Genomic DNA, 20,973 nt, shown 5'->3' on the forward strand with positions numbered 1-20,973 from the left:
CGTTTATGAAACGGAGAAAACCTCCCTCCATACACACAAACCATAAATTAAAGCTGACAATTCTTCCCTGCGGCGCAGCAACTGTCTTTGGGGTGGGGGGGGCAACGAGTAATGGGCGCAGGCAAAACAACGGTGTTTATAAAAACCGTTTGCGAATAATAGCAGCAATAACAATAATCATTTTCCGCTTCCCATTTGCTTCCGGTTCCTATTTGATCGTTGGGTGTTCTTCCGCGCCCGGTGTGTCTTTGCCCTTTACGAGTCGTTCAAGACATCGATCGATGTCGATTTTCCTGAGGCTCTGTTCTTTATGTCAGTATGTTGGTTGCGTGTGTGTGTGTGTTTTTCGATTCACTTTCTACGTATTATTTCTTTAGCTAAATTTAAATACAGTCAGTGCCAGAAGTATCAATTCAGTTCGTTCGAAGTGTTTAAACAACGATCGGGTCGTCGTTAATGTCAAACGTGCCTTCGATATTGGTTTTCCATATCATCTCTATTCAAAACAATTTTCTTTCGCTATTTCGTCGCACAAAAATCATATCGCTCCCGTCGCTGGCATTACATTTTAGGGGACGATTTTTCCCATTCAAATCCTCTTGAAGCGCAGTGTCTTCATGCGCGCTATGGACAACAAACCAAAGTCTCGATTGTCGATTTCGAGTAATTCGGTTTAAAGTTGCTTTGTGCCGTAGGGCTTTCCCCGACCCGTCGGATATCTTGAGGTGGATTTCCGTTTTTTTTTCTTTGTCGGGCCATCTCCTCATCATTGCACGACATTTCCCCCTGCCTCGTTGCTCCCCGATTACTCAATCTCCCGACGGCGGCGGGGAAGGTTGTGACCATCGAGAGGCGACATTGTCGCTACAAAAATTGGCGATATTGTTGAATGTGCACATTGTGTAAGACGAGACACCCCAGTGTCGATTTTGTCCGTATAACTTTGCCTCCCCGCACACCCGTTGCCGGAAAACGAAAAGTCACCAAGTGCAAACGATAGTGTAATTCCCGCAAACGCTTCATTTATCGTCCCCGAACAAGCTCTCGTACCGCCGAAATGGAGCTTCGCTGGCAAACGTTTACAATTCCATTTCCTTTTACAGTCACCCGTTTTGGATGTTCGTTTTTTTTCGTGTTTTGTTTCGTTTAATATACATTTTGGTCCACTTTACATCTTCAACGACCCTTAACGCCACCGTACTCCACCAACGGGAAAATCATCCCCAATTATCACTCACACCATCGCTGCTCAGCAACGTTCGGGCCATCATCCCGGGCCATGCCTTCTCAATAACGCCATGTTGCTGCTGCAAAGAAAAAGGCTACCCCTGCCCCCACCCGGCCCATCTTCGCTCGAAACAGTCGTATTTATTTTTTATTATTATTTTTATACTACTGTTATGCAAATTAAAATTGAAGAAAATGCTAAACGTCATTTACTTTTACAACTTGTTGTATCGCCCATCGTTTTCCGTCTTTCGGTGTCAGCTTTGGGGGCTTTAAGAAGCAAAAAAAAAATACACACAGCGGAGGAGTTGTTTCTTGAAATTTGTTTCTCCCGTCTTCTGTTCTGTGTATCTTCGTGTATCCTTTTGTCGCGTGTTCCTTGGAACTTTTGTGTTATTTCGGGGGTAAAAAAACAACCAACACCCTTGCACAACAGTCACCCAAGGACGTCCCATTACTCGGCAAAGGGCACAATTGTTCTTTAATCCTTTTTTGGGAATTTTCCCTTTTAATGTGCTTAACGCATTGTTGACGCCGTTTTATTATTTGCCCGGGGTGGTTGGTTGTTTTTTTTTGGTTCGTCCCTAAACGGTCCACTTTTTGCGCCACCAGCATATTGCACTACTCAACATCTTCTTCTTTGTTGGTGAGGATAATCTGGCTGACTTTCGGCTAATGCCTAATGTTTCGCTGACTTCCACCAGTCCGCAGGCTAAAAGTATTTGTTAATGAACCGTTACTTATCCCGTAATGTGGGTTTGGATATTTAGGTTAGCCAACCGAGATGGTAAGGCTTTACTAATACCGACCTTTACTAAGTAAACGCGCCTTTTTATGTTTAGGTAAACGATGAAATTATCTTCACCGGGAAGATGAAATCATATAACAGTTAAAGGATTCATTTTACAAATTATTATCTTTGTCTCTCACCTTCTAAAATATGTTTTCCTTTTTTTTCATCTCTCCAGGAACCGGCAATACCAATACGGATGGGTCGTACAAACCCTCGTTTCTAACCGATCAGGAGCTGAAGCACCTGATACTGGAAGCCGCAGATGGATTTCTATTTGTGGTAAGTATCCGATGGAGATCGGTAGGACTGTATTCAACGAGAGAATGTGTGCAAATGTGTATGCATAATTTGTGGAATTTCTACCAGTGTGTAGTGTCAACATGGGAAGAAGAGAAACCCAAACTAAAAATCTCATCTGTCTTGAAACCACAACCGCTAGCTGCATGTTTAAGATTCTTGCCTAATCGGTCTTGTCGGATGCAGCGATAATTCAGTATGACGTGTGGAAGAGCAAGGCAAGCATTCCTACAACGAGACCGTCTAGACCGGACAATTTTCCGTGTGACGTCAAACAAAAGGCTTTAACATAAATACTAACATTTATGGTTGTAGAGTAGAATGTTACCTTTACCTTTTTGAAAAACGAATTCACTCGGGAAAGGTGGAACATAAAATGTGTTCCGATTTGGATAAAAAAAGGCCAATGAGGCGAGTTTGGTACAATGGTGGACTAAATAAGAAATAAGTTATTACATTATGTTAATTAGTGCCTTTCCCTCTAACGCACACACAGAACCATTGTACATTTGAGAGAAAGATCCATCCTTCCGGCTTCATGAAGCAAGTACAAAGAGTAGGGAAATTTGTTGTGGTTGTGAATTTTTTTCCCCCGGTCAGAAATTCACTTTAACCAAAAGCGCACCGGCTAAAGCGAGCAGAGCAGAGTGGTATGTTAGCCCGAACGGGTCGAGGATAACGATAAAGAGAAGGTGTCTGAGGGCAGAACCGTCCAGCTTTGCGAAGGAGAAAGGACAAATAAGAACATTCCGAAAGAGTTGCAGCACCCGGCGAAGATACAACATTAAACGCAACGAGCGCAACTGAACCGCTAGATGGTATGGAAAGATGGTCTACTACCTATTTTTATGCTGACAGTGCGATGCGCATACTAATTACAATCCACCGCCGCCCAGTTGCACACCAGCGCCCAGTGGAGCGGTCACTCGTCGTCGTCGTCGTCGTAGTTGCCACTATCGTTCTTACCCGCAACCGTCTTCCTGGAAGGCAGGCGGGGAAGATACGAAGGTCCCTGCCTAGCTCTGGTCATTCACGCCGAGTTGCTCGCCGTGCCACTAAAAACGCAACGGTGCAACGATGGGGTTCTCATCCGATCCCGGGATAGGCACCACCTCGCCCGGGCACGGCAATGGGAAGCAAAGTCTGCACTCGGGATGACTAAAGTGTGCCGCTTCTGAACAGCCAGCAACGTAAGAACAACTAGCAGAAGCTGTCGGAAAATATATTCAAATTCAACGTCCCAGCAACGCCATCCCACGCACCCAAAGTCTCTCTCTCTATCTCTCTTCGCTAGCGAGGTCAGTTAGACGAAAAGGCAGGAGGCTAGCTTGCTGCTGGAAGGGAAGATGTTGTTCATGTTTCGATTGTCGTCACCGAATGGCACAAATTCGAGTGGGAAAGACGGGCGTTTTAAGATTAATTCGCCCCAAGTCGGGAAGAATTGGCGAAGTGTGCAGGAAGTTCAGAATGCTGTGCTTAAAGGTAAAGACAGCGCATTCCAAGCACTACAAATTTCGCCTGTTTTTGATACAAGAAGAAAATGAAATAGAAAAGTGTGAGGAAACTATTGGGGAAACTGGTTTCAATAATTAGAATATATGAAGACATCTTGTACACCGTGTTCTCGTGCTTTAAAAATTTAGATCAATGCAGAATATCGGTAGTGTTTATAACATGATCCTATTTTCCTTCGCTTTAGCCTTTGGGTAACCTTTCCACCAAGTCGCCTAGCCAGCGACCCGTGCAGCAAGAGAAGAGAAATTATTTAAATTTCTCATTAAAATTCGCCCCCCGAAGAACCCGGCCGGACTCGAGTGAATAAATATTGGAAATTAAAATTCATCCAAAACTTATCAATGACTTGCTGCCGCTCTCTTTGCCACTGGTTTTCTTACTCCCTCCGTTCGTTTGATCGAGGGTGCGAATATAATCCCTGCCCTCCTGCACACGGGCGACTCGGCGTGCCCGGGGTCGGGGTGAGGTGTTAAGAATTTCCTTACGCTTTTCCGCCCCAGATATCTTAAGTCCGGAAGCAGCGGCGGCAGGAGGAAGCCGAACCGACGCTAGAATTTTGGGGGCCGAGGTGTGAAGAGGAATGCAAATTTACGATTAATATATATCGGTCGGATAATTTATTTATTTCAACCCGTCTTCTCCTGCTCCTCCTCGTCATCCTTTCCCGCCGATGGATCGCTTCGGCATGTTCGGCCAGCATAGGAAGCGGGGCGCGAACGTATAATTCCATTCCAATGGGGAATGCAAAACCGGACAGCTGGAGTGGAGAAACTGGTGGTTTCGATTTTCGTCCTCTTGTATCGAGCGAGCTGCCGCTGTTCCTCGGAAACTTCCTCCTTATCCACGCGGCTGCATTCCTTGCGTTAACGATGTTTGCAATGTCCATCGCCGGCGTCCCTTTTCCTCTTCCGAGGAAGAAAGAAAGAAAGAGCGTGTCGTCCTCCCGCCTTTCCACTCCACTTTCCGATAAGACGGCGAGCGCAAACTGCTCGCACGCGGGATCGTCGCAATATTTATCGTCAATTAGAATGCAGCTGGCCAACGTTGGCAAAATTACTCATTAGGCATTTCTCGCCCCAAACCGGCGGCCGCCGCCGCCGCATCCCCCTTCCTAACCGCGCGCGGACGGCAACGTCGACAAGAGGCGAACCTTAAAAAATGCAAAGTAATCGGCCCCACCTCCCCGCTCCACGTTGTCCACGTCGAGGCCCGGATAAACGGACCGACTGCTCGCCTCCGTCATATCACCGTGGGCGTAAAATCGGTGGCTGAAATTGATAATTCTGCCACGCACGCACTACATTGATTAATGTATTATTTATTCGCGAGTTGTCCTTTCCCCGGGTGCGCGAGGGAAGGAAGGAAGGAAGGCAGGGAGGGAGGGAGGCCGGGATTGGAGAGCGAATCAATGAAGTTGTCCCGAGGCAGTTCGAACTGCTCGCGAACGAAAGCAGGCGCGGCCAAGTGTGTAAGGTCTTAATTATTAACCCCGCGTTTTGGTGCACTTTTGTGACCAATTTGTTAATATGATTGGAATTATTGTAGTGTGTAAAGTGGTCCCTTGCCAAAAAAAATGGAACCGACAGCAAAATGGTCTTTTAACGCTCGATGTTCCTTATCTTTTCCATTTTTAAGGCGGGCTGTGATACGGGACGCATCATCTACGTGTCCGACTCGGTGACACCGGTGCTGAACTACTCCCAGAACGAATGGTACAGCGGGAGCCTGTTCGACCACATCCACCCGGACGACATCGAGAAGGTGCGCGAGCAGCTCTCGACCCAGGAACCGGTCAACAGCGGCCGGATACTGGACCTCAAGACCGGCACCGTCAAGAAGGAAGGCCATCAGTGTAAGTATTCATACAGTAAACGAGTGCACTGTCTTGAGAACTAATCCAAATGTTTGTCCCCTCTTGCAGCATCGATGAGATTATGTATGGGTTCGCGGCGGGGGTTCATCTGCCGGATGCGGATCGGTCCGCTCACGCCAGAGTCGATGGCGCTCGGGCACCTCAATCGGTTGCGGAGGAAAAATTCGCTCGGCCCATCGACGGACGGGCACAGCTACGCCGTCATGCACTGCACGGGCTACATCAAGAACTGGCCGCCGACCGGTAAGTATGGTACGGAAATGCTTCACCATAGTAGTGTGTTGGGGTGGGGGGGGGAGTGGAGGAGAGAGGGGAGTGCCGGTCCAATCAAAATCGAGATCAAAATTTGCCTTCTTTCGCTGTCCTGCAAACCAAAAACCCGAATGTCGATGTTCGTTTGTTGGTTTTTATTTTTTAATGGAAACAAAATTAAATCGCGCATGTTCACGAAATTATTGGAACGCCTCCGGAGACTGTTAATTATGATCCGCCGCAACGTTCAGATATGTTTCCAGGGGTGACCATCGACCGGGGGCAGGACGACGAGCTGCACAACACGCACTGCTGCCTGGTGGCGATCGCCCGGCTGCAGATCACCTCCTCGACCACGGCGAACGATCTGAACGCGAACAATCCGAACGAGTTCATCTCGCGCCACGCCATGTGCGGCAAGTTTACGTTCGTCGACCAGCGCGTGATCGGGGTGCTCGGCTACCAGCCGGTCGATCTGCTCAACAAGAGCTGCTACGATTTCTTCCATCCGGACGACATTGCTCATATGAAGGAAAACTTTGACCAAGGTAAGGAGACACAGTTCGTCACGGACATAACGGTTTACTAAATTCCGCTCTCTTTCTATTTCTCGGTGCTGTAGTGCTTAAGCAAAAGGGTCAGATGTTCTCGGTGATGTACCGGTTCCGGGCGAAGAACAAGGAGTGGGTGTGGATGAGAACGCAGGCGTACGCCTTCCTCAATCCGTACACGGACGACATCGAGTACGTGGTGTGTACGAACAGCTCTGCCAAGTAAGTGTCCTCCCGGGTGGTAAAGTTGTTGGCTCCGCTTCCAATAGCTCTCTAATGCGTTCTTTCTTCTCCCCTTCCCTTTAGGGCGCTGCATTCGACGCACGATACGGTGACGGCACCGGATCAAACCGATGCACCCGTCTCGTCCTATCCGGCACCGGGGCTGGACTACACGCTATCGAGCAGACGGGAGACGACGGCGTCGAGCAATATCTACAATCCTCACAATCTGATTTCACACTTGCCATCGCAGCCGCAGACAGCCGGGCAGGCGGCCGCCGCTAGCAGTATTCAACGACCGGACAGCGCGCACAACTCCGTGCAATATAGTTACAATCCTACACCATCGCCAATACAGTAAGGCCCGCGAGAGCGAGACGCACATGTGTGTGTTTGGTTGCCGAACGGATGCATTCAATTTTCCCCCCTTTTTTCTCCCTCCCTCAGGTATGGTTCACCGGGGACGCCTAGTGGTGGCGCGGCGGGAACGTTAGGGCACCTTTCCAAAACGAACAATACCTCGCCAACGCCCGCTGCAACCGCGTGGACCTTACGACAGGTTAGTATCATCTTAATCACAACCGTAGATTTAAACATTCATCATTGAGATTTGGCTGAAAATTACCTTCCACTTTGTTTAGTTGCATTCTGTACGTTTCGTTTTCTTGTCACTATCTAAAACTTATGCTTGCAACACGTATTTGTTTTCCTGGAGATTCCTATTTTAATTCATTTTCGTTTGTATCTGAATTCTTTTTCAACGCAATGAAACGTTTGTTGGTTTTAATTCAAAATAAGAATTTTAAATACTCATCTTTTACGTGGAAAACATTTAAACCATTCATTGAGAACTCCCCAAGTTTTCACAGATCGATTCTGTTCACTCTTTTCTACTTCCTTTTCTTATAATAAAATGATTTTAAAAATTACATATATGTCAAAAAATCTAGTAAAATATCTAGTCGAACTCCAATTAAAAATTTAGTTTGTTGGAATGAGTTTTAGCTCATATATTTTGCAATGTGAAACATCGATGCTTAAAACCTTGCAACCCTGCTAAAAACATATTGAACAGTGATAAGGATAGACAAGATGAAACTTTATCTAACCGATGTTCATTTTCAATTCCTCCCAACAGCCGCAACCGGTCACCGAAGGTTACCAATACAGTGAACTAAGTCCGAACCGGTCACCGACTGGTCCTACCTACACCCAGCTTAACCCAACCGGATCCCGTCAAACGTCCACCTTTACGCCCGCGTCACAAGCTGGTCCGGGTAAGTGAACGATCAGCGCCACCTCTCGAGCGGGCCATTTTCAATCCGTAGCTTCTTTCCTTCTAGGCATCTGGAGTGGATGGCCATCGCACCATCATGGAACGGGCCCGGAACCGATGCAAACCGGCGGCAGCGGTGGAACGACCAACGGCCCCGGTGCACCACACACTTCCGTCGGTCTCGGGCAGGAAATGTCCACCGATCACACACAACACATGCAACAACAGCAGCAACAGCAGCAGCAGCAGCAACAGCAACATCCAGCCCTTCACGGAGCAGGTGGTGCTGGAGGAACTGGTGGTGGTGGCGCTGGAGGTGGCGGTGGCGGTGGTGGAGGTGGCGGTGGAGCACCACATCACGTACCACCACATCCGCAGCATCCACACGCGCACCATCCCGTGCAGCATCCGCATCATCCCCATCACCATCATCACCATCCGGGACAGATCCATCCGGGGCACCATCCGGTCGTGGGCCAGCATCCGGGGCAGGGTGGACACGAGCTGACCGATATGCTCCAGATGCTCGACCAGAGCGGGACCACCTCGTTCGAGGACCTGAACATCCACATGTTCAACACGCCATTCGAATGAAACTTGCTCTACTACGGCGGCTACAACAACTACAACAACCACCACCATCACCACCACCCGTCCCTGGCAGCACCGCAGTCGTACCCTTCCTCTTCGTCCTCCTCGTGCGCTTCCACCGCTTCGACCGGCGGTACCACCACGACGAGCGCCTCCGCCTCCGTCATGGCAGCGGCAGCGGCTGCGGCAGCGGTGGCGGCCGCGGCGGCCATATCATCAACCACACCACCATCCTTCTCGTCCACGACGGCGACAATCGGTGGTGACCCGTTGGCCCTCGCGGCGGAAGGATTCGGTGTGACGGCAGCGGCCGGCTACGGCATGATGGTGCATGAACATATGTAAATACTAGAACCCCGGGAACCGAGTAAACACTGGAAGGGGGGAGGGAAAGAATGCTCACACGTTCGAACCCCGTTTTCTCCAATCACCACAAATTCAACTTCTCCACCAAATAGCCAGAGCGCTGTATAGGAATGTTTATTTAAAAACACGAGGGCACCCGAACCGCAGCCGAAACAGTTTGTAAAGTTTGTTTTAGTTTTCCTCCCTTGTAAATCAGACAAATTTTTATACGAGAGCAAATAATTTAATCGGACTGCATTATTATTGTGTGCGAATCCGCGATATATTTCATTTCTCCGCAAAACAAGTGCGCCCGCGCCTCCATTATTGAAATTTCTGTTTAGAATAAGTTTATTTGGTGTTTCCTCTTTGGTATTTGCAAAATCAAACGCAACAGATTCCTAATGCAAAGCGATAAAAGTTGTTGTTAACCACAATCAGGGGCACCAAAAAGAAAGGGAAACTTTTTCCACACACACAGAAAGACGTCAAATCGTTCCCAACCGGAAACCTCTTTTCCTTTGCGGTTTCCTAAATAGAATGCCTAGTTACTAAAAACAAACCAGGCCCGCCGGAATGAGAGGAAGCGTAAATCGCTGTGCTGGCTCAATGAAACGAGTACCGTTTGCTTTCATTTCGTACTACCACGTGGAAATTAAAGAAGCGCCACGTGCGAAACCGACACAGGCTACCGGCCACAGCAAACGGTGTCCAACAAACCGGCGGTCTGGATGTGAAGACGGCCAGGAAAGATTTTAGATAAATTATTGAATGCGACGGAGAGTAAAATGCAGTTTACAGCACAGCAAAGGGTATGTGAGTGAGTGAAAAGAGTTAGGAAGAACATTGTAAACATAAAACATAGCAAAAAATAGTATCTTTAAGTATAGCAATGTCGGACAACGGCGATGCGATTTGTACGCATCGAAAGCAAACACAGAAAAGGGGTGAAATATGCTATGTTGTCGGTTGTAGGCTCTATAATCGCGGCACAATGATTGGCAGGGTGGAAAGGTGATCAGTAGAAGATCAGTAGACACCTATTCGCAGGCCCCCAACAGCAGCATTCGTCACCGTGGCCTGTAGACCACGAAAATTGCGAGTATGTAGAAATAGGCAAGAGCGAAGAAAAGAAAACTCTTAAGTATAATTTAAATAATCTTTTGAACAGTAATTTAAACTAGCCGTAAGTGACAGTTTAAGAATGCAACGGATGCAACGAACGGGAGGGCCAGCACCGAAGGAGACAGAGAGAGAGAGAGAGAAAAGGTGTGTTTTGTGAGATTGAGAATGCGGGATAATGAAAACCGGAAGCTCTCCATCACCAAAAACCACACAACGATTGGGTTAGATTAAGGCAACCCTTGCTCGCAGGTTATATGCCATGCATCGAGGGGCTTGTGGTTCATCACAATCGATAGGGAATAATTTATACCCCTCCGACACTCCGTCGACATCCTCCTTAGGTGTGTTTCGTATTCGTTTTTATACATATATAAAACTTGTTAGTTAATTTTCCTTTTGCGACCCACGAAACACACGGAAGCAATCAAGGGCGCGCACCGTGCACCCTTTATCCGATCCGATTTTCTTCCGATATACATCCGCTGGCTATGCACGCGACCACGGCGAGATAGGTAGAAAGGGGTGGGGTCTGCCCCCTCAAACTGTCTGTCCAGGGGCAGTAAAATCTCCTAGAATCAGGATGAGAGGATCCTTCGTAAGCATCACATGCAGAGATAAACTTCCAAACCGGACCAAACGCTCCGATACTCCATTAGGATGTTTTAAGCAATACATAGGTTCAATCATACGCGTTTCCGTTGTTCCGTATGTTGACTTTCTCCCCCCCGCGCTCCGAATGCTTCCTTCCACAAGCGCCACAGAGCCACAGGAATTCCACCGTTTTTTGAGTAGTATATTTGTTTTGGCATTCGGAAGACTCTAGTACGTTAACGTTGGATAATTTATTTCTGAACCGATGTACGGACGGTGTAGAGTTAACTTCCTACAATGGAAGTGCAAGCAGTGGAAATTGTTTATTTTACTAAAACAAAACCATGCCCGACCCAGCACACCCCTTCCGGATGATTGATTATAATGCACCGCAAGCGGCGTTCGAGCGAAAAATGTTGCGTCCAGCTTTTAACTCCACGAGATTGAAATACAAAGTAAGCAAAACGAAACATAAAAAAAAAACGTTGTAATTTCTGCGCATGTAAAAACAGATCACTCTCCAAACAGATATACAAAATTTGAGAAGAGCAAAAGAATACTTTTATGTATTTAGCTGTCGCTTAACAAACACGTGCAAACACGTCGCGGCTCACAAAAAACGGTCGGTAAACGGAAATGGCAGAAAGCAAAATATCAAAACTCCTTCACTTGCCTACTTCATTTTGTATAAAGCCGAAATGTATTGAAATAGGTTTTAAAGGACGAAGGAGAGAAGCGTGTTAGAGAGATAGAGAGATTAGTGCTCGGGAGGAACGGGAGGCATCGGAACAGTTTTGCCAATGAAATCGAGTATATTGAAAAAAAGAACACCCCGGCCACAACAAATCGTGATGATTAAAATGGGAGAAAAGGGGTGAGAGTTAAGAAACAAACGTAAAACAGGCGAAAAGTTTAGCACCGGCGGCGACTGGAGCTCGTTCGCTGGCCAGAATTGACGGAGACGATGAACATATTGCAGATGCTTATGCGTGGATATAAATACAGATTATATATATAAATAAGAGCGAATGTGTACTTCTTTTTTAAGTAAATTAACGGCCACGTGTGCCGCCAGTCGGTTGGGGGAGCAGATCAAGAAAAGAAAGCAATTTGCGAACATTATAGGAAGGGGAGGTGAAGAGAAACATTTGAAAAGAAAATCCGTAACGTGGATGGAGAAACCGAATGGAAAGCGCTGGAGACAACTGATGGGAAAGAAGAAAATCAAGTTTAATATAATAAAAGAAAAATTAAAAACATAAACAGAGTATGGAGTATTTATTTGTAATTAGAATGGTGTTGATGGGTATGGTTGATTGATTAGATGATCCTACTTGGATCCACCCATCCAAGTTGGACACCAACGGATGGTATCTCCTATGAATCCTACTTCCCTAGTATCAGAGAAGCCGAAATCGAGCCATTCGGAGTGTGATTTTTGAGCGAAATGCGAAGCGATTTCGATCTTGCATACCAGGCGCGAAGACCGTAAGGAGGTATCCCGCAGTGATAACCGGATATCGCTCGGATTACTTGATCGATGCTGATTTGTTAGATGATCCGTCTTGGATACCCCCAGCCCTTAACCCGACAGATGGCATCTCCTATCAATCCTGCAGCCCTGTTATTAGAAAAGCTGGTCTTAATCGAGGTGTTCGAACGGAGAACAAAATCAGTAGAGATGTTGGTGTTTGATATCAGGAAGGAAGATCGTAAATTGTTATATTTTCTTCTCTGAAATTGTCGCCCATTTTTTTTAAATTTAAATGTCCGATGCTGTCAGTTTCGTGCTTTAAATGGAAGTGCTGTCAGTCAATCAAACTGTGTTGTTATATATTAGTAAACTGGGGGAGATTTTACATTTTTAGTATTTAAAATGTCTTGAATTATTTCACACACCCTTTTACCTTCGATCCCATGAACTTTATAGACAATTTGTAATTTATTTAGCAACTAAAGTCCGCAGTATTCGGTTGAATTTTCGAATTATTTTCGAAATGTCAAATATGTCCGTTTGACGTTTCGAGGTAGTCAGTTTTGTAAAAAAACACAAACAACCTGCATCCGCCATCAACCTGCGCCTGCCATCTTGTTGTGCAAACTTTCCCACCTCTTCCCCACCTGTGTGTATCGACGACCAGGACGCCGTGATAAGAAAATTGCTATCAGATCATAACCCCACATTGATTGTCGAGCGAACACACTACCGTGCGTGACCCCCGAAAAAGGCAACGTTGTACACATCATCAAAACGTCCCATCGAGCTAGCGCGTTGGCGGTGAATGTGACCACGTCGGGACAAAACCGCTTACCATCGGCAATAATTAAGCATATCATTCTCCGAAGCTCGGGTCGCAGGTGACGAATCGTCTGTGAAAAAATGTTCCAAAAGCGCCAACTACGATTAATCTACCTGGTGATTTTGATCATCGTGCTGGTGCTGATCTACAAAAGCTTCACCATGCCGAAGGCAGATGAGGACGGAGAGCAGGCATCCGGGGACACTATGCTACAGCCTTCCGGGGCGCCAGTGCAGGTGTTTGTGTTCTACGAAACGCTGTGTCCCGATTCGAAAAATTTTGTCCTCCGCCAGCTAGTGCCAGCCTTCGAGCGTGCGCAGGAATTGATGAAAATCGAGTTTATTCCGTACGGAAAGGCTACCGTAAGTAGATCCTTTAAGGGGAACTGGAGGATGGTTTTATCACATGTGCTTCGTTTTCATTGCAGACTCGAACAAAGGCGGACGGTTCGCTGCTGTTCGATTGCCAGCATGGTCCGATCGAGTGCGAGGGTAACATCATACATGCGTGCGTTGTCGAAGCGGTCCACGATCCGCATAAACAGCTCGCCATGGTGGCCTGCATGATACGGGACAACCTTATTCCGCGGGATGCGTTCATCGGTTGCGCGAAGCAGCATGGCGTAGAGATCGAATCGATCCAGAAGTGCTACGACAGCCCGCACGGTGAGGAGCTGCTGAAAATACATGGCGAGGCAACGCACGCCCTCCGACCGGCCGTATCGTTCATTCCGACCGTCACGCTCGACGGTGCCCAGAACGACCAGAAAGCGATCCTGAAGGATCTGTTCGGTAGCGTGTGCCAGGTGGTGGCCGGTCGCGGACCGAAGCCGGATGTGTGCAAATGATAGCAGCTAGTGTTGCACTTCCTCACGCGATATCTGAAGACGGAAGTGCTGGACGAGGTCTGGCAACTTCCCGGCCAGCTACGGCGAGGATTGTTTTGGCTGCTAAATTAATTCGGGAGACGTTCGTTTGCCAGCGTAGCACACATACCTTGTCAGTGGTTCCGAATCGAAATAGTTGCATCCGGTAATGAATCGGTCAGTCATTTTTCTGAGACATACAAAAACCTTTTCACTAGTAACGTCCCGATAAACCATACCCAGCGTACAGGTTACGAGCAGGCTACTCATTTGGTCACATTTTTCGTTGTCTATAGTATCTGTTATTTCTTACCTTCCAGTGTATGGTCTCGTACTGTTCCCAAAGTAAAACAAAATAACGCTCCTCACTCCAAGAACCAAACCAAGGTTTAATAGTTGCTAGGATAAAATGTAAAACAACATTCACAGCTTAGCCGGAGTAGGCCCCGTTTGAGGCGACCTACTAGGATCCCGCTAGTCATTCTTGCGAGGAAGCGATTGTAGGCAAAATAGGCAAATTTAATGGCAAAATTCCAATCATCCCCGCAACGCAAATTAAGTCAATACGCTCATAGTACTAGTAGTGGCGGATAGAACCGAGTTACCGAGTAACACAGTATAGTATGCATGTTTAAAGCAATTCCAGTGTCCAGTAGAGTCTAATCGGATTTGTTCCGGGAAAGCGGTTAAGCCTCGGTCAAACGTAACGAAACTAGGGCGGAGGATTATTTTTTTCTTTCAATGAGACTGAGTAATGCACATTTAGTGTTAGCTACTACAAGAACACACACACCTACATTCTTCGATACGAATTTATGTCAACGATTAGCATAACTTCTTGTAATCGTATGGTATTACTGTTTGCACTCGGGTTATGTTTCGTTTTGTTGTAACTTCTCCCTGTTTCGTGATATTTACGATAGTTTGAGAGTGATTGTTATAAGAACAGATGAAACAAATTGATTAAATTATTTAAAAATGTTTACCACACTATCGCCAGAACCTCTGCCTCTTCTCTATGGTTAAAACAAAAATTATTTTCCAGTTTATTGTACTGTTTATTTTCAAACATAGTTTAGATGCTTTCTTCGCTCGCATGGAATTGAATGTCCGCATGAATGATGCTTTGTAAACCTAGTTGCCCTCAACCTCCATCGCCTGCGTTTGCTGGCCATCCGAACCCGACTTTGGTAGGCTGTCGTCGTAGAACAGATACTCGTCCTGGTATTCTTTCAAAATCTTGCTCGACCGCTTTTCGTCCAGGAACAGCGAGTAAACCTTGCGAATGTCGTCCACGGTTATTTCAGCCGCCTTCCGCCGCTTGCTCACCAGACTGGCCGTGGTGATGGACTGGATCGCGTAACGCAGGCTCGTCTCCGTCGCAATGCGTCCAAGCACCATCAGTGCGTCGCTATTGATCTGACAATCTTCCTCCTCGCAGCGAATCTTGAGAATTTCTTTAATCTCCTTCTCCGTGTACGGCACGGTCCGAATGATAATCATACGGTCGAGCAGATCGATCGGAATGCCGTGCGGGCTACGGTACTGGGTGCCCCGAATCTTTGTAATACCGCGATTGGTGGCCATCACCACCACCGGTGCCATGTCACTCTCCAGTGCTCGGTTGAGGAACGAGAAGCATTCGATGTCGAGCATGTGACACTCATCGATGAACAATACGCCCGGATTGATTTCGGCCTTACCTTCTTCGCGCCACTCGATTACCTTGCTGTTGATCTGGTCGCGTACCTCCTGCTTGATTTCACCCGTATCGCCGGAGAATAGCGCCAGAAAGCCGTGTGTCCGGCTATTGATAACATCGATCTCGTGCAGCGAAACCGTGTGAACGACTTCCTTGCGCTTCTGCAACTCACCTTCCGGACACTGCACGAAACGAGTCTGGGACCCGGTGGCATCGTAGTCACGGGCACGCGTGAAGCTTCTTCCCAGCTTCGACACCTTGCCGGACGCTTTATCGATGGTTATAATATCGCCCGCCTGAATCTTTTCCTTGATGAAACATTCGATAATCTTGTTGCCCAGATCGTAGTTGGTCTCCATGTCGGTCGTTTTCATCGTCACCTTGCCCACCTTCTGCCCGGTTCCGGTGGCTGGTCGGTCAATCTGGATTTCCACTACCTCACCCTCGATAATTTCTGTTTCCTCCTTGATCCTTAGACCGATACTCTTCCGCAGTGCCTGCGACAGTGCTTCGGTTTTGTTCATCTCCAACGAGTAAATCTCCGAGCCGGACATACTAGTAAAGGGTGTTTCGTTTCCCAGTGCCTGCGCCATACCGACGGCGATGGCCGTTTTACCCGTACTCGGTTCACCTGCCAGCAGTATGCACCTACCGGCAATTTTACCCTCGCGCACCATCTGCACCACTATGCCGGCAGCTCGGCGGGCCTCTTTCTGACCGACCATACCCTGGGAAACGGCACGCGCCTCGAGCACATCGTCCAGCCCAAGTCCACGAATGTGCGAATGCGCTCCAATGCGTTCGATGCGGGTCACATCGCGGATCTCTATCTTATCCAAGTCCGTCATTTTCTGAGTTCTGGTTGAAGTCTGCACCAAATAAGTTGTTTACCGCAGGCGTATCTGAAGCAACCAGAGATTTGGTTACCTTAGCAACAAAACAACCACCGAAAATTCTGGAAAAGAGAAAATGTTTTACTTGAAACAAGCATGAATTGGTCGGTAAAGATACAGTTTTCTACATCCAACTAGAGTGAAAAGCATCTTCTACATTTTTCGGCGTTTTGAAACGCACTTCCTCGTGTTCGGTGCATTGACAGACAACGCGCGGAATCCGGGATGGAATGTTCCGGCACCGGAATACTATATAGTATCGATTTTAACTAAGTACGTATCTCTACTCCAGCCTTCTCCCATAACTTACCTCTTAAAATTACTAAATATGAAGGGCTATATCTTGTAAAAACACCTTTTCTGATAAGTTTTACTATTCAATTGAACGCACTGAAATCTCGCGGTTCGGGCGTCACACAACTTGATCTGTCAGAAATCTATTCTGACAATCGTGCATGTTGTACTAGATTGGTTTGAAAAAAAAAAAAGGAATATGAAACTTATTTCATAAAAACCGTAGATTCATATAAGGAAGATTTTTATTAAATCGTTTTAGTTTTTGGCACCATAAATTGCCTTTTATTCTACAAATAGCCAACAATAATTAAATTTTTCCAAAATCACGATTACCACAGTTTATAGAGGTGAATTGACAGTCGATTGACAGCTTGGACTGTTTACAAACATTTTAGTTGGCATTTCTTTCATTTCGTCGAAACTTTTTCCATGTGATAAGTCGGTGCAGGAATCTTTTCGTTAATTACGCTGCGAATTGTGCCCATAACAAGTGCTAGTTGTGTCGTACCAAACGCTCGTGATCGAACGCAATGGGCAAACGGCATCGTGAATACCGGGACGACGGGGGTTCCTCTACCGAGTCGAACGACGACGCGCAGACCACGTCGAAGCTGAACGGTGGGGAAGTGTGCAACCACATCACCAAAGCGCAGATCGACCTGGCCACCGTGCGGAAGAGTATAAAAACGAGCGGTTTCGATAAGTTCTGCACCAGGTGCACGCAGGAACCGAGGGTGCATCTTCCGGAGACCACCAGCATAGGAGCGAACTTCGATCTGTGGCTGTGCCTAAAGTGCGGTTCCCAGTTATGTGGACGGGACAAAAATGAGCATGCCATCCAGCACTTTACCCAGTTCGAAGAGCACTCGCTTGCTCTGAACACAACCACGTTCGATGTGTGGTGTTACAGCTGCAGCGTCAAGGTAGATCCGAATGTTAAGTCGAAGTTGCTCGAAATTGTGAGATTTGCCAAGGGAGAAGTGGTCAAGCAACAAAATTCGAACGGGGCGCAGAGTGTGGATGAAAAGCTGCAGCTATCGACCGAATCGGTGCGCAAAATGGTAATCGATGTGCTTCAGTCGACGCCGGTTGTTGGCAATACCTCGACGGATGTGCCCAACCCAACGAAACATGCTAGTAGCAGCAGCAATCAAAAGCAGGACAATCGAGGCAGTTCCATCGATGGCGTACTCACCATTTCATCACCGTCGACTAAGGATACGCAAGGCTCTTCGATTGCGATTCCTGCCAAATCGTTCTCGATCGATTCGTTGCCTCGGGTGCGTGGCCTGTCGAATCTGGGAAATACTTGCTTTTTCAACGCCGTACTGCAGTGTCTGGCCCGCACCCCATACCTGCTAACCATCCTGAAGCAATCCGTGGTCGAAGGAGGAAAAGTTCACATCCCCGGTGGTGTACTGAAGCTCGAGGATGGAGAAATCGAGCTGCCATCGATCGACGGGGAGCTGGGAGCTTGGCGTAGCCTTACGGGGGCACTTGCCGACATACTGGCCCAGCTGTCGGATAGTGCGACGGGTGTCATTTCACCGAAGCGCCTGCTGTCTGAGTTGACCACCAAATGGCCCCAGTTTGCGGGAGGCCAACAGCACGACTCCCACGAGCTGCTACGCCAACTGCTCGAAAGCGTGCGCACCGAGGACGAGAAGCGCTATACGGCACTTATCATGAGCACGCTAAAACCGGGTCGGCGGAACAGCGACGATGCCCGGGACGAAACTCTGAAGGCTAAGGTACGCTTTTACGGTGACCAGATCTCCCAGGGCGGCTTGCGTCCGGAGCAAATATTTCGTGGTTCGCTCGTGTCGACGCTTACCTGCCAGGATTGTCACCATACGTCGTCGAGACACGAATACTTCCTCGACATCTCGCTGCCGGTGTGCGTGGATAAACCGCAGCCACCGGCGTCGACCGGGGCGGGCGCGCGAACGAAATCGCTTACCAAAAAGGAACGTTTGCGTGATAAAAAAGCGAAACGCATCGCTAAGCATCAGAAGAATCGCAAAAATGTCTCATCGGATGCTGCATGTGGGGACGGTCCGGAAGTGTTCGGCGAAGGGAATGGCGATGGGCCACAAATGGTCCCGCTCACCGACGATCTTCCGGCGGATGATGGAGGAGATGATGACCAATCGTCGGATGACTCGAACGAACCTTCGGACGCCGACGTTGAGGATAACGATGTGACGGACGATCCACTCTCGAAGGGAGGTGATGATGTTGACCAGGTCTTGGTGGTAGACCAGAACGCTAATCCGTCGCCGGAAAAGATGGACGAAGCGCCGGAAAATCAGAACAAAGAGTCAGAGAACGGAGGCGCCAAGGGAACGCGCATGGTGCGCCAACGCACGTACAGCCACGCGGATTGGAGCAACACCATCGCACCGCGCTACCAATGTGAGGACGGCGAGTACTCGGTGCAGTCGTGCTTTAACAACTTCACCACCCTAGAACTGATGACCGGAAACAACAAGGTATGCTGCGATGCATGCACCGAGCAGATCAACGGCAAAGACGGCAAGTCGGTCAACACGAACGCTACTAAGCAGTTTCTCATCTCGGTGCCGCCGGCGGTGCTCATCCTGCATCTGAAGCGCTTCCAGGTCGGGCCGCGTGGACTCTTCAAGAAGATCACCAAAGCGGTCACGTTCCCGTTCGTGCTGGACATTGCGCCGTTCTGTGGCTCGAAAGTAAAGCGTGCGGCACACGTGCGCCCTGGGCAGAAAAAGATCCTCTACGCACTGTACGGGCTAGTGGAGCACTCCGGGTCCATGCATGGAGGACACTATGTGGCGTACGTGAAAGTACGCCCACCGATCGATAGTCACGATGTACGCTGGAAGTTTATACCTCAGGGTACCAAGGACGAGCTGGATCGCAAATCGGAACAGGAGATGGCTAAAGAACAGGCGCGCCGAATGATGGGGGTGCAGCTGCGCGATGGCTCTGGCTCGATTAACGGAACCGCCGAATCCCCGGAAAAGGCTACCGAAGATAATGAACCGCAGCAAGAGGAGGGCGCAGTTGGCTACGGTACGGAGAAACCGCAGGAATCGATACCGGATGTGGAACCGCCGCCCGGCAAGTGGTACTACGTATCGGACAGTTTCGTTCGCGAAGTGACCGAAGAAAATGTCCTTAACGTTCAGGCGTACCTTCTCTTCTACGAGCGAATATTCTAAAAACAATGTTCGTGATTTACTCTTGTTTCCTATCCGCTTCGCTATCTTACTAATACTATACCAAACTCGATACACGAAAAACAAAATTGTTTGACACAATTCACGTGTTTCTTCTTGACTTTACATGGGATAAGAGTACTGGATGGAAACAAATGATTGCACCACTAACCGCTCATGCTGGAAGGAGAAATATGGAAAGGCTTAACGATCTAGCCCCTTTTAACCTACTACTACTTAATGAATATCTTCTCTCGTTTCGTTTCCTGTGCAACCTGTTTCAAGCTTCTTTCGTGTCTATAAGTATGTTTTCCTCGCTCCTTTAGTGCTAGATGTATTACCTCGTGGCCCACGTGGCCTAGTTTGTCGATGATCATTGTATTTCCTTCACGTGAAGTTCAATCTAAGTTGTTACACCCATGTTAAGCCCGAAGGGCGGAAATTGAGAATAATGCAAGTAAATAAATGTTTGGTTGAATGACTTAAAATGTGTGTTTGTTTGAAGATGGCATTGCATAAAATCACACTGCCCTCATAGTAATATGTCACAAAAAGGTGATAACAGTCGTTACAAATATACCTATTATACACCGTTGCATAAACATTTTACACTTCTTTGTGAAGTTATCTGTGTTGCGGTTCAAATCAAACATGTTTGGTAGATATTTATTATTTAAATACAAAAAAAAATGAAGTTCTATAGAAATTTGGCATGTTGTTTTAAACTAGTTTCCAAGTTTGTTGGAAAAAAGTTGTACGTTGACAAAGTATCGCCGTTATAGAAATGTTGGACAATGCAAGAAAGTGATACTAAATTTTTCGGTAAAAAGATAGAAATCCTTTTTTTTAGTCCCTTTTTTGTCGAGACATTAGAACTCCTTGTATTTAATCTGAATTACAATAGCTGCTAGATTGTTCCTTGTGGAAAATGTTCGACGTAACACATGTGGCCTGGCAAGAAAAATGCCCGAGAAAGGAAAACGCCGTCCGCCTACTGCGCCTTTAGTGAGCCAGCGGTTGCTTAGTGCAAGAATATTTCTACGATCTCTCGTTGATAGTTT

At 47.5% G+C, this 20,973-nt stretch overlaps 4 protein-coding genes across 4 annotated transcripts in view; 3 read left to right on the forward strand and 1 right to left on the reverse strand.

Moving 5' to 3' along the window:
- LOC131265760 (aryl hydrocarbon receptor nuclear translocator homolog) overlaps positions 1–11,853 on the forward strand; it is a 201,460-nt gene extending 189,607 nt beyond the window's left edge. Inside the window, exons 6-14 of the mRNA XM_058268065.1 lie at positions 2,196–2,299; positions 5,468–5,684; positions 5,754–5,948; positions 6,209–6,505; positions 6,580–6,730; positions 6,815–7,087; positions 7,178–7,289; positions 7,869–8,007; positions 8,074–11,853. Of these exons, the coding sequence (XP_058124048.1) occupies positions 2,196–2,299; positions 5,468–5,684; positions 5,754–5,948; positions 6,209–6,505; positions 6,580–6,730; positions 6,815–7,087; positions 7,178–7,289; positions 7,869–8,007; positions 8,074–8,600 (2,015 nt within the window). The 3' untranslated portion in view covers positions 8,601–11,853. The remainder of the gene's footprint in view (positions 1–2,195; positions 2,300–5,467; positions 5,685–5,753; positions 5,949–6,208; positions 6,506–6,579; positions 6,731–6,814; positions 7,088–7,177; positions 7,290–7,868; positions 8,008–8,073) is intronic.
- Positions 11,854–12,771: 918 nt separating this feature from the next.
- Positions 12,772–14,825, forward strand: LOC131262709 (GILT-like protein C02D5.2). The gene is made up of 2 exons (XM_058264769.1): positions 12,772–13,320; positions 13,386–14,825. Exons 1-2 carry the CDS (start codon positions 13,039–13,041, stop codon positions 13,803–13,805), a joined length of 702 nt encoding a protein of 233 aa, XP_058120752.1. The 5' UTR covers positions 12,772–13,038; the 3' UTR covers positions 13,806–14,825.
- Positions 14,676–16,830, reverse strand: LOC131262708 (ruvB-like helicase 2). The gene is made up of 2 exons (XM_058264768.1): positions 16,729–16,830; positions 14,676–16,480 (listed from the first exon to the last, which is right to left on the reverse strand). The coding sequence occupies exon 2, from the start codon at positions 16,371–16,373 to the stop codon at positions 14,958–14,960; it is 1,416 nt and encodes a 471-aa protein (XP_058120751.1). The 5' UTR covers positions 16,374–16,480; positions 16,729–16,830; the 3' UTR covers positions 14,676–14,957.
- A 313-nt stretch (positions 16,831–17,143) lies between these two features.
- On the forward strand, positions 17,144–20,310 carry LOC131267263 (ubiquitin carboxyl-terminal hydrolase 45-like). Its single transcript, XM_058270093.1, has one exon. The coding sequence runs from the start codon at positions 17,246–17,248 to the stop codon at positions 19,913–19,915; it is 2,670 nt and encodes an 889-aa protein (XP_058126076.1). The 5' UTR covers positions 17,144–17,245; the 3' UTR covers positions 19,916–20,310.
- Positions 20,311–20,973: the final 663 nt, after the last annotated feature.

This window comes from Anopheles coustani, chromosome 2, assembly GCF_943734705.1.
Source record: "Anopheles coustani chromosome 2, idAnoCousDA_361_x.2, whole genome shotgun sequence".
Classification (NCBI taxonomy): Eukaryota; Metazoa; Arthropoda; class Insecta; order Diptera; family Culicidae; genus Anopheles; species Anopheles coustani.